Raw genomic sequence first — 12827 nt, 5'->3', positions numbered from 1 at the left:
GTTTTAAACAGACTTGGTTATGTTGTGGCCTAACCCACCCCAGGTCAGGCATGTGTTGATGGTCATCATCTACTAATTGAGCAACCAAAGAAAACTCTGTATCTGCATCTGATGAACAGCTTTGTTGGTTCTGCCTGAGACTGGTCTTCCCTATTACCTGCCTCTTGATCCTGTTAACTTAAGAGATGCTAAGAATTCATTCTGAGTTTTTCTGTATGAAATGCTGTTTTTCCACTACCAAGCCAAGGGTTCCTCTACAATGTTCACCTCATTTCCTAAAGGCATGTCTAAAAATGCATAGCCATATAAACGTAGCTGCAAGCTCTTACCCTGTTTGAATTTCCCACATTTTGATGGTTTTATCCCTCGAAGCAGATACTATATAATCCCCATTGGGCATGATGGCTACTGAGGAAACATTATGATCATGTCCTAGAGGGGGGGGAAAAGAAAGCACAGATTCACATTAAGTTCCCATGTGACTTTATCACAATGTATGTGAATGCCATTATTAAATTCACCCCTTCACACAATTCTGTATGGCATCCAGGGGCCAAACTGGGTGCCCTCCAGATGTGCCAGCTTATAACTGCCATCAATCCCAGTCTGCCAATGGTAATCCTCAAGAGGCAAAAACAAGATGGGATGCTGGAAAAAAACACACAGTATGCTTTGGCAGTTACCTGGCTATTATAAAGAATGATTTGTTGCACAGCTTCTGTGGAATAATTGTGATGTGCTAATTAAACCTCAAGAATACACATTTTCACCCAAGGCACTTGAGCAAGGAGCCACCGTTCTTAAGGCTGTAACCTGGCAGATATTGAAAGAATCTGGAACTAGCAAGGGAGCGGCTTCATGCCAGAATCCCCAAGTATTTTAAATCGAAAAAGGGCGTTGGTACTTACCTGATACGCCCGTTCTCTGTGAGCTGTGAAAAGCATCCAGAAGTGGGAGGTGCTTCAGTCTCTTCTGGAAAGGCTGGGCTTAAAACTCCGGGACGCTCCTCCTCCTCCACGGGACACCTCCCCAGCGTCCCCCAGTTTTGCAAAGACTGAGTGCCAAAGTCCAGAACTCATCACCTAATCTAGATCCCTGACCGGAACGGAACCCCAGACGGAAAGAAATGGGTGGGGCTGGATGCTCTTCATAGCTCACAGAGAAAGGGCGTATCAGGTAAGTACCAACGCCCTTTCTCTTATGAGCTCAGAGCATCCAGAAGTGGGACATACCAAACCATACCAAACCTTAGGGAGGGACTCCCTCTGGATCGAAATCCACTCCTAAACTCTGTGGACCCTCTGCAGGACTCTTCTGCCAAATGAAGCGTCCGCTGAGGCATAGACATCAATTTTATAATTTCTGACAAAGGGCGATGGTGAAGCCCAAGTTGCCGCTCTGCAAATTTCGTCTATGGAAGCCCATGTGGCCCATGCTGCTGATGTTGCCGCACTCCTTGTTGAGTGGGCTGTAATGCCCTTAGGAACTGAGATGGACTGGCATTCGTAACTTTTAGCTATGGTGGCTCTCAACCATCTACCAATGGTCGTCGACGACACCTTGTGTCCTAAAGTGGGTGGGTTGAAGGATAGGAATAGAGCCTCAGATTTTCAAAATGCCAGCGTGCAGTCTAGATAGATGCTTAACGCCCTTCGAACGTCAAGTCGATGCTATTGATGCTCCAGTCTATGAGATGGTTTCGGACAAAAATTTGGAAGCACCAACTCCTGCGCTCTGTGGAAGACTGAATTTACTTTAGGGGTGAACGATGGATCCAATCTGAGAACCACTCTGTCCGCATGAAACACGCACAGGTCCTTTCTCATCGACAATGCTGCCAATTCGGAAATCCTCTTGCTGATGTGATTGCAATTAAGAAGACCACCTTATATGTCAGGAATTTGAAACTAGCGGTTCTTAAAGGCTCGAACGGGCCAGTTGTAAGTGCGGTTAACACCTTGTTGAGCTCCCAAGTGGGATAGCGGTGAATTACAGGAGGGCGTAAGTTTGCAGCACCCTTAAGAAAGCTGCAGACATGTGGATGGTGCGCTTTGGAACGAAGGTCACCCCAGGATATCACCAAGGCTAAGGCCGCCACCTGTCTGCATAAAAGTATTTGGAGATAGGCCCTTGGTCAACCCCTCCTGTAAAAAGTCCAATAATTGTCCTATTGATGGGGCGGTTGGGTTGATCTTAGACCCCCGGCACCAGCGACAGAAAGCGGACCATGTGGCCTCGTATATACGATTTGTTGAGAACCGTCTGGATGCTTGTATGGTGGCAATGGCATCCTCTGAAATCTGTTGGGTCCTTAAACGACTCCGCTCAACCTCCATATGGCTAGGCTGAGCCATTGTGGGTCCGGGTGAAGTACCGGCCCTTGCGAGAGGGAAACCCTCGACAGTGGAATTTTCCAAGGTTGTTCCCTTGACAGGTCCTGTAAGTCCGCGAACCACGTTCGCCTGGGCCAGTAAGGGGCAACCAATATCAATTCCGCTCGTTCCTCCAATAACTTCTGGATCAACCTGGGTATTACAGGGAGTGGAGGAAACGCATATAGAAGTCCGGGAGGCCACTGACATTGCAGGGCGTTGACGGCCTCCGCCCCTGAGTCAGGTACCTTGAAATATACCGGGGCAATTGGGCGTTGAGGGGAGAGGCAAATAGATCGATCACCGGTTGCCCAAACCTCCGCACTGCTTCCTGGAAGACAGACGGGTGTAGGCGCCACTCTGTCTGATCTATCGTGGCCCTGCTGAGCCAGTCCGCTTGTGTGTTTAAGGCCCCCGCTATGTGCTCTGCCTTGAGCGAAAGCAGATTGGCCTCGGCTCACTTGAACAACCTGGCCGTCTCCAGCATCAGAAGTTTGGAGTGGGTACCCCCGTCTGTTTACGTGGGCCTGGGTTGTGATATTGTCTGTCAAGACCAGAACGTGGCGCGATTGGAAAAGGGGTAGAAAACTGCGTAACGCCAGATGAACTGCTCGCAGCTCCAACAGGTTGATGCTTTGTGATTGTTCGGAAATAGTCCAACTTCCCTATGCAGTGTGGGATTGGAAGTGAGCTCCCCATCCTACCAGGCTGGCATCGGTTGTGATCGTTGCCCTACAAGGTTCCGTGAAAGGACACCCCTTGTTTATCGTGTTTTCCGACCACCAGCGGAGAGATCAGAGAACATTGTGCGGTACCTTTATCCAGACGTTGGAAGTGGCTCTTCCGGATCGCTGGAAAGGTAGCAGGAACCATTGCAGATCTCTAGAATGGAATCGAGCCCAAGGCACAATGGAAATACAAGAAATCAGTTTCCCTAACAGTTGAGACAGAACTGCCAGGGAAACCCTCTTTAAGGCTCTGATTTCTCTGGCCAAAGACTGGATACTATTCAACCTGTCCTGAGAGAGAAAAACCTTGCCCTCCACGGTATCTATCACTGCCCCTAAATGAACTAACCTAGTTGAAGGGATCAAATGGCTTTTATCCCAATTTATGGAAAAGTCGTGACCTTGAAGGGTCTCCAGAGTAATCTTGGTATCCAAATTTGCTTGATGTCTGGAAGATGACAAAATTAAAATATCATCCAGATAACATTGTAAACGAATAGATTTGATCCTGAGGGAGGCAGCCAAAGCCGCTAGGACCTTGGTAAAAGTCCTAGGGGCCAAAGCCAGACCGAATGGTAGGGCGATATATTCGTAGTGCTGATCACAATAGCAAAATCTAAGGTATTTGTAGTGAGCAGGTCTAAGTGGTATATGTAGATAAGCCTGTCAGATCTATAGAGGTCAGGACATCGTTCTCTCTGATGCTGAGCAGAATGGACTGGAGAGTAGTCATTTTGAATTTTCGATAAACCAATGATCTGTTCAGACATTTGAGGTCCACAATTGCCCTCCAGCCCCCCGAACTCTTTGGGACCACAAACAATAGAGAGTAACAGCCTTGACCTCGTTGTTCAGATGGGACCTCTCTAATGGTCCGAATTTGCAGAAGATGATTGATAGCCTTCTGCATCAACGCTCTCTTAATGGGGTCCGTGGACCTGGGGCTCCTAATGAAAAAGTTCGGAGGGGAGGATTGAAGCTCTAGCGCCAAACCAAACCTAACAGAGTCCCTGACCCACGCATCAGAGGTGGAGCTGTCCCATTGATCAGCAAACAATTTTAGCCGCCCTCCAATGGGAGCTGCTGTCAAGGACTCACTTGGGGCGACGAAAAAATCGGCCTCCGGTACCTCTGGGGTTTCTTCTGTTTTGGCCTCCCCGCTGACCTCTGTTGGAAGATTCCGACCTATCCTGTCTAAAACTGGGTCTGCAGCCTGATGTTCTTTGTGATCTGGGAATGTATGGGCCTTGATAGTAGGGCCGAAAGAAACCCCTTCGAAACAACTGGGGCGTTCTGTTTTCAGACCTCCGAAAAAGAGGGGGAAGCACTTTTTTCTTGTTTCTATTCTCAATAAGCAGGGGCTCCAAGACACTGCCACATAATTTATCCCCTGATATTGGGGCTGATGCCAGCTTGCATTTATGCTTGGTATCCGCCTGCCAATGTCTGAGCCATAGCAGTCTCCATGCTGATACGTGAGATGCTATGGCTCTAGACGAGAATTTGACTGCATTAAATGTGGCGTCAGCGGAGAATTCTGCCGCTGCAATAATCTTAGCAATGTCCTGGTGGGCTCTGACATTTGACGCCGGCAATATATTCCTCAAGTGGAAGAGCCATCGTAGGGAGGACCGTGTAAAAAAGGACGCAGCTGTAGCTGCCCTAATGGTCCAGGCGTCAGAAACATGCACCCTACGGAGTGCCAACTCTGCTCTCTTTTCCTCCAGTCTCAGGGCTTCCTCGGCCTCGTTGGGAAAGGTTGAAGTAGAGGCCAGTGCCACAATGGGCTCATCCACCTCCGGCGTTTTGAGAAAATTTGAAAACTCTGGTGCCGAATTATAATATCGTTTATTGTACCATGTTGGGGCTGGGTAGGATGCTGCTGATGCCCATTGATTTTGTATTAATTCAGCAAACATATGAGGGACAGGAATAGTTTCTGCCTCATTAGCCAGTTGTGAGAATATTAGATCCTCGGATTTGTCCTGAGACCCTGTTGACAATGGATGGGGGCTTGATGTGCCTAGTTTAGCGGTGTTCTTACTTTGAACAGTAAAGATTTAAAGAGGTGCGGATGAAAAAGGCCAGAAAAGGTAGGTTGGTCCAGAATGAGGCCTTCGTCATTCCTCGTTCTAGTGGGTCAGCCTCTGACAACCCCAAGTCCATCTGATGAATCGACCACACCTTCATGGGAACATCCTGGTCATCTAATTCCACCTCCTCCCGAAGACCCTGGACTGGTATGTCAGGGATATTGGGGAATACCTGAGTTTGATGATGTCCCATATGCACAAAGGATCGAGCAGACAGGGATCCCTCTTCTGAAGTAGCCGGAAAGTGTCTGGTCCGGATGGATTGCTGAACTCCAGCCGCAATGCCCTTTTGTATGGCCATCTCCATCCATTGCCTCATTTTGATGGGAATAGTCTCAGGTAATCCTTCCTCCTGTCTTAAACCGGCGGCCGTAGGGGTGAAGGTTGCCTCTGGGATTTGCCAGGCAGTGCTCATTGGAGGAGATATGCCTATGGGAGGCTGTCCAGAATTAGCCTGTCTGGGCTGGGTGAAGTCTATGGCACCAAGGCTTGGTGCCATCTATGGGCATCCTTATCTGCCGCCTTAGAGGCCTTTTGGGGGCCCACTGACTTATCTCGGGACTTATTTGTCTTGGAGTGGAAGACGTTGTCACCTTCCATTGTGGAGGACTGATTCTCGTGCTTCTAACTTTAATTTTTTTAAAAAAATTATTATTATTATTAATATTAGTAGTACTTAGGGGTGATGCCTACCCCTGTGGTTGAAAGTAGAACGCTTCTCCAGGAATGTAAGTCTATCTATATATATCTATATACACACACATATCTATATACATACACATATATACAATACACACACACACACACACGTGCCTATATCTACATGTAAAACTGTGTATATGGGAAACAGTATCTAAGGGTCCCCAACAAGGGAAACCCCCAAGCGCTCCAAGCCAGAAATATTCTGGATCCCTGGTTCCCAACAAGGGAAACCAGCTATACAGGGCCTGATGGATCCTTTCCTGTCAAAAACGTCCCGCTGTTTGAAATGGCACTTGCAGTTTCACTCCAATGTAATGATCCAAAAGCAATTGCAAAAAGAGAGAGAAAAAAAATTCCTGTTTAAGGACTAGCCTGCTTATCCAACGCCAGCAAGATAAAAGAGAAATAATGCCAGGGAAGCGGAGTGGGAAGGTACCTGCCCCGGTCCCCAAGAAGGGAAACCAGCGGGGAATGGCGCCTGTGATATTTAGGCACAAACTTGAAGCCAGTCGTTGAAAATGGCGGGAAGGCAGAATCTCCTATGTTAATTGCCTGAGCAGTTTAACGAGCCGCTGCTGCTGACTCTCTAAATTGTCAGATAAATGATCCTGTCAGTCGAAACGGCAAGGAGAGGTGAGCCACGGCTGCGACCGCTCTGCCAAGATCGCAGAGATAAGACGATCAGGGGATTAGATAATCTAATTGCCTGAAGCGGCCGTCTCAGGCTGTCTGTGGAGTGGCACAAAGAATTGCTCTCAAACTGATCGGGGGAATGACCTAATAGAGCCACAAGCCTTGAAATCGCCAAATTAATTGGGGGGAAATGTACAAGCCGAATTAACCCAAGAGCAAACCTGAATTTTGACTAGCTGAATCAGAAAACCGTTCCTGTCAGGGAGTGCACAACCTCTTACCACGAAGGCTGAGCTAAAACTGGGGGACGCTGGGGAGGTGTCCCGTGGAGGAGGAGGAGCGTCCCGGAGTTTTAAGCCCAGCCTTTCCAGAAGAGACTGAAGCACCTCCCACTTCTGGATGCTCTGAACAGCTCATGGGAGAAAAGATTGCTTCAGAAATTTTAAAAAGGATGAGTGGCACCCTTGACCTCAGGCAACCCATAAACAGACTGTTTTTTCAGTCCTCAAAACCATGTATTCGACTCTGTAATCAAAGTTCAGTCATCTGAATGGGCACTGGGGAGGATGGATATATTTTGAATAGCAAAAATTGATTGTCACGTTCAAAAAAGGTCACTGCAGAACTGAAAGGGAGGCCAAAAGGGGGCAGCTGAATAATCACGTGCAACCCCAGAGGACACAGCAATGCAGTGGGAAGGAGGATTTACTGAAATATAAAATTATGCATGACGCTAAAAGTTATTGGCATTTTCTAAGCTTTGAGGGGAGGGGGGGGTTCCCCTGCAGACATTTAATTATCAGGCTAGGTAATATCATTAGTGCATAGAAGAGGGAAATCTTAGCTGTTGCTCATGCTGGCTAAGGCTGGCGGGAATTGGGTTAAAATCACAACACTTGGAGGGTAACAATCTCTTCTCTCCACTCATTAACCCCCAGGGAGAAAGTCTGTAGATATTAGCCACCATTTTTAGCTGCTCTTTTTGAAAAGTAGCAAACATTTTCTGCCTCTAGGCTAGAAACACTGCTACTCAACTTCCTCCAGAAGCCATAAACTTGTTTTCAGAAACATGTTCTGCCTATTGGGGCTCTTTAAAGACACAGTTAGGAAGCAAAAAATAAATAAATCTCTGAATGCCTCTCAGCCACAGTCCTGAAATGGAGAACAGGCAAGTTTTTGATTCAAAGAAATGAAGAGAGAAACAATTTCTTGCTTTTGAACACATCACAATAGCAAAAAATGAACCAAAATGGATGCTTCCCATGGTGACTGAGTTGCAATGGCATCATATAGTAAACAAAGAAGCACTACAGCCTTCCGCTCTCGTTCAATGCATTATATTGCACAAAACCTGTAACATTTTAATACTAGTAGAGTAAGTTAAATTGTTAAGCAGCCAGTAGAAAGACAACAAAATACACCAGGCAACGTAACAGATTATTGACTAGAGTGGTTAATATATGCACGAACTGGATCACAGCACTTCCAGGGCTGTGAGTCATATCTCTCCAGGTTATGCTCCACCCTAGAAAATAACCTGCTAATACATGAGAGAGGAGCTCAGGATAAAACTATGGCATTCATGTGGAGAAGATACTACTGAGTTGAAAAGCTTTTAAGGATGTGAGTTCTCCTACTTGCTGCACAAAACGCTCCAACACATGGGTATCAAGCTGTATATGAGAACTAAGCCTTGGGACGAGTATCTCGAATGTGATGTCCTCTTGTTCACATCATCATTAGAAGAGAAAAGAGGTATAAACCCAGTTTTTAATTTTATCATACTATTGCTAATGATTTTTCAACAATTCCTTACCATGCATGGTTCTGATGCACTCAAAGCCTTGGAAATCCCATAGCTTAATGGTCATATCTGCAGAACAGGAGGCCAGTAGCTTGCCACTATGGTCGAAGGAAATATCCTGCACAGAATCTGTGTGGCCTTTCAGGGTGCGTTCAAAATCACCGGTCTCATAATCCCATACCTAGGAATTAGACAAAGAAATTGATAAATATATATACACTGCTCAAAAAAATAAAGAGAACACAAAAATAAGACATCCTAGATCTGAATGAATGAAATATTCTTATTAAATACTCTGTTCATTACATAGTTGAATGTGCTGACAACAAAATCACACAAAAATTATCAATGGAAATCAAATTTAGCAACCCATGGAGGTCTGGATTTGGATTTACACTCAAAATTAAAGTGGAAAAAAACACTACAGGCTGATCCAACTTTGATGTAATATCCTTAAAACATGTCAAAATGAGGCTCAGTAGTGTGTGTGGCCTCCATGTGCCTGTATGACCTCCCTACAATGCCTGGGCATGCTCCTGATGAGGTGGCGGATGGTCTCCTGACGGATCTCCTCCCACACCTGGACTAAAGCATCCCCAACTCCTGGACAGTCTGTGCAGTGCAACATGGCGTTGGTGGATGGAGAGAGACATGATGTCCCAGATGTGCTCAATTGGATTCAGGTCTGGGGAATGGGCGGGCCAGTCCATAGCATCCATCAATGCCTTCGTCTTGCAGGAACTGCTGACACACTCCAGCCACATGAGGTCTAGCATTGTCGTGCATTAGGAGGAACCCAGGGCCAACCGCACCAGCATATGGTCTCACAAGGGATCTGAGGATCTCATCTCGGTACCTAATGGCAGTCAGGCTACCTCTGGCGAGCACATGGAGGGCTGTGCGGACCCCTAAAGAAATGCCACCCCACACCATTACTGACCCACTGCCAAACCAGTCATACTGGACGATGTTGCAGGCAGCAGAACGTTCTCCACGGCGTCTCCAGACCCTGTCACATCTGTCACATGTGCTCAGTGTGAACCTGCTTTCATCTGTGAAGAGCACAGGGCGCCAGTGGCGAATTTGCCAATCTTGGTGTTCTCTGGCAAATGCCAAACGTCCTGCACGGTGTTGGGCTGTAAGCACAACCCCCACCTGTGGACATCGGGTCCTCATACCACCCTCATGGAGTCTGTTTCTGACCATTTGAACAGCCACATGCACATTTGTGGCCCACTGGAGGTCATTTTGCAGGGCTCTGGCAGTGCTCCTCCTGTCCCTCCTTGCACAAAGGCGGACGTAGCGGTCCTGATGCTGGATTGTTGCCCTCCTACGGCCTCCTCCACATCTCCTGATGCACTGGCCTGTCTCCTGGTAGCGCCTCCATGCTCTGGACACTACGCTGACAGACACAGCAAACCTTCTTGCCACAGCTCACATAGATGTGCCATCCTGGATGAGCTGCACTACCTGAGCCACTTGTGTGAGTTGTAGACTCCGTCTCATGCTACCACTAGAGTGAAAGCACCGCCAGCATTCAAAAGTGACCAAACCATCAGCCAGAAAGCATAGGACCTGAGAAGTGGTCTGTGGTCACCACCTGCAGAACCACTCCTTTATTGGGGATGTCTTGCTAACTGCCTATGCTTTCCACCTGTTGTCTATTCCATTTGCACAACAGCATGTGAAATTGATTGTCAATCAGTGTTGCTACCTAAGTGGACAGTTTGATTTCACAGATGTGTGATTGACTTGGAGTTAAATTGTGTTGTTTAAGTGTTCCCTTTATTTTTTTGAGCAGTGTATTTCCAACAAGCTATTTTGTCCCTACATTTGCTTCAAAAGTACAGGTATCCCTCGACTTGGCTAAGGATCAAGATATAGAACTGGATATGATCGGCATACTGATGGAACCCAATCTATGCTAGGAGATAACTTCACCCAGTAGTTTCAGGCAGATGCTGAATAAAACTGGAGAGTGTGTTGAATTCTGTGGGATCTCACAAAACAAACGCCTTGGATCTTTTCCAAGGATTGAAATCCTGGATTTCCTCCCCTCCTAACACCAATTAGAAACTCGCCCAAAAGCAAGGAAATACAACAAATAGAGCCCTGAAATATCCAGAGACCATCCAGAAGGACACAATAATCAGTAGTATCAAATGCTACGGAGATCAAGCAGGACCACTCTTGGAACCCCCTTCCCCCCAAAAAAAATCACTTACAAGCACAGTCACTATTGTACTCAGACCTTAGATAATTCACTTTTTCCAGAGCCCTCTGAAGTTATTGCATAAAATGCATACCACATTCTCCATAATCTTCCACCAAAAGGAAAGTCCAGAATCAGATAAAAAGAAATTCCACCAATGCTAAGCCAAGTGATGGTTTCCTGAGGAGACAGTAAGCCAAGCAGCCAACTCAAGGGTGAATTAACCACCACCTGAAGCCAATACTTGGTCCCTTCTCACAAGGTTTTAAATTTATCAGGAGGGACAAGGATCTAATATGCAGGTGGCATCCCTCAAAACTCCAACCTGTTCCTCGAAATTTCATAATAGAGCGAAGATGCTTTTTGACAGAAAAAAAGAGGGACACTAAGATACGCTTTAAAAGGTTAACAATTTCTCAAGTTAGATATAGGTATATTACCCAAGAATTAAAAACAATTTGTTGCTTGCAAACAATACTGCATACATGAGAGAATAAAACGTTTAGTGCTGCTATTCCACTTTGGCATGTTAATTCACACAGGTGCATTTTGCAGGAACATACAAGATTCCTGTCATCTCCAAAAGCAGAGAACGGTCAGCTAAAAATATAAATGGTTGAATCTATATAGTGCATGTAAGAATTGTAACGAACAACAGCAAAAAAGAAGCAGTTTCCTGTCATGTTTTTACCCAGAGTTTCTCTTGTGCTTTTATGTTCTAGTCTCAGGAGCTATACTAGTAAGAACTCTTGAAGCCACAAAGACATAACAAAAGTGGGTTTTTAAAGCACACTTAACAATTTAATGGTTTGGAGGGATGCATTATGTAACTTCTTCCCCCCCCCCCCCCCCCCAAAAAAAACCCCATAAAGCTTTGTTCTAGAAGCACACAAAGCACCTCATCCTTTTATTTATTTGTATGCCATTCATTCCGGAAGATTCCAGGCAACTAACAATCAGAAACATCTCTGAGCCGCCTCCCCGCCCCCCGCAATAAAAAAACCCACCCATAAAATAAACAAATATATCGTAATTACACAAAAAAGAAAAATGTACGAAATATACATCTGCTAAATTCAGCTATTCAGTCACAGCATGCCTTCTTCCTGAGCCTGACTTGGGGAGGTGGGGCGGGGGGGGGGGAGATCAGGTCTTATATCTTATCCAGAAACCTAGAAGAGAAGCAGCAGGCTGGAGGAGCTCAATGGGGAAGGATTTCCAGAGAATTCCTCAACTTGCAATGGTTCATTTAATGACCATTCCAAGTTATAACGGCACTAAAGAGTGACTTATGACCGTTTTTTACACTTACAACTATTGCAGCCTCCCCATGGCCATATGGTCAAAATCCGGACGCTTGGCAACTAGCTCATATTTATGATGGTTGCAGTGTCCCAAGATCACCTCTGACAACCTTCTGACAATGGGGAAGCCAGGTTTACTTTACAATCATGTTGCAACTGCAATTGACAACAAGAAAGGCAAGGAAGAACTTAAAATGGGACAAAATGCATGTAATAACTGTCTTGCTTAGTTGGGCTCAGTTGTGGTCATAAGTCTGGGACTACCTGTTTTATGGTAATTTTAATTAGATAAAAACAATAGAGATTACTGGATTTAAAAAGCCCTCATCCTACGTATCTCTATTGTAGTCTTAAGTGGTGATTGGGTTCTAAGTGATTTGTTCTAAAAACAAAACAAAATCCGTAATTCACATCAAGATGTCCAACCTGCATTTGGGCTCCATCACTTAAGACCACAACAGAGACATATAGGATGAAGGGTTTTTTAATCCAATAACCTCCACTGTTTCTACCTAATTTAAATTAGGATAGTAGGCTAGGAGTAAAGTTAGTCTTCTCCATGGGCTTCTTTTATTAGAGAAAGAAGAAATAATAAATAGTAGTAGAAATGTAAACAACTGGGGGAAATAATGCATGTTGTCTTTAAAAAAAAGTCCTCCCTTATTTTATTGATTTTCTCTCATCATTTTCAAAATTCTTTTCAACTCTAGATTGAGAACCAGGCAAAATGAGATTCAAGATTAGATACGTGTTCATATAAACTAGTTCTCATCCCCTGCCTGTTACAACCAAACATGATGTTTGTTTTAGTCAATTTGGACAATAAAAAAAAGAAATTAATCTTAAGTCCATCTTTCGATGACTTGCATTTTCTCCAGAAGAGAAGAAAAAATCTGGAGAAAGTCACAAAATACAAACACCTGCAAATAGAAATAGAATTACTTTGGGAAAAGACGGAAAACAAATACAGTACCAATGC

At 45.3% G+C, this 12827-nt stretch overlaps 1 protein-coding gene across 2 annotated transcripts in view; it reads right to left on the bottom strand.

The window, feature by feature from the left end:
- PAFAH1B1 (platelet activating factor acetylhydrolase 1b regulatory subunit 1) overlaps positions 1-12827 on the bottom strand; it is a 56312-nt gene that overhangs the window by 10496 nt on the left and 32989 nt on the right. For both annotated transcript variants that reach the window (XM_087957369.1, XM_087957373.1), the window contains exons 6-7: positions 8345-8513; positions 330-432 (exon numbers count right to left, since the gene is read on the bottom strand). In XM_087957369.1, the coding sequence (XP_087813495.1) occupies positions 330-432; positions 8345-8513 (272 nt within the window). The remainder of the gene's footprint in view (positions 1-329; positions 433-8344; positions 8514-12827) is intronic.

This window comes from Notechis scutatus, chromosome 1, assembly GCF_049901735.1.
Source record: "Notechis scutatus isolate UNSWTSFEM ecotype Mainland chromosome 1, rNotScu1.2, whole genome shotgun sequence".
In the NCBI taxonomy this organism is placed as follows: domain Eukaryota; kingdom Metazoa; phylum Chordata; class Lepidosauria; order Squamata; family Elapidae; genus Notechis; species Notechis scutatus.
The sequence above is the reverse complement of the archived record's forward strand: the minus strand, read 5'-3'. Positions and strand labels throughout refer to the sequence as shown.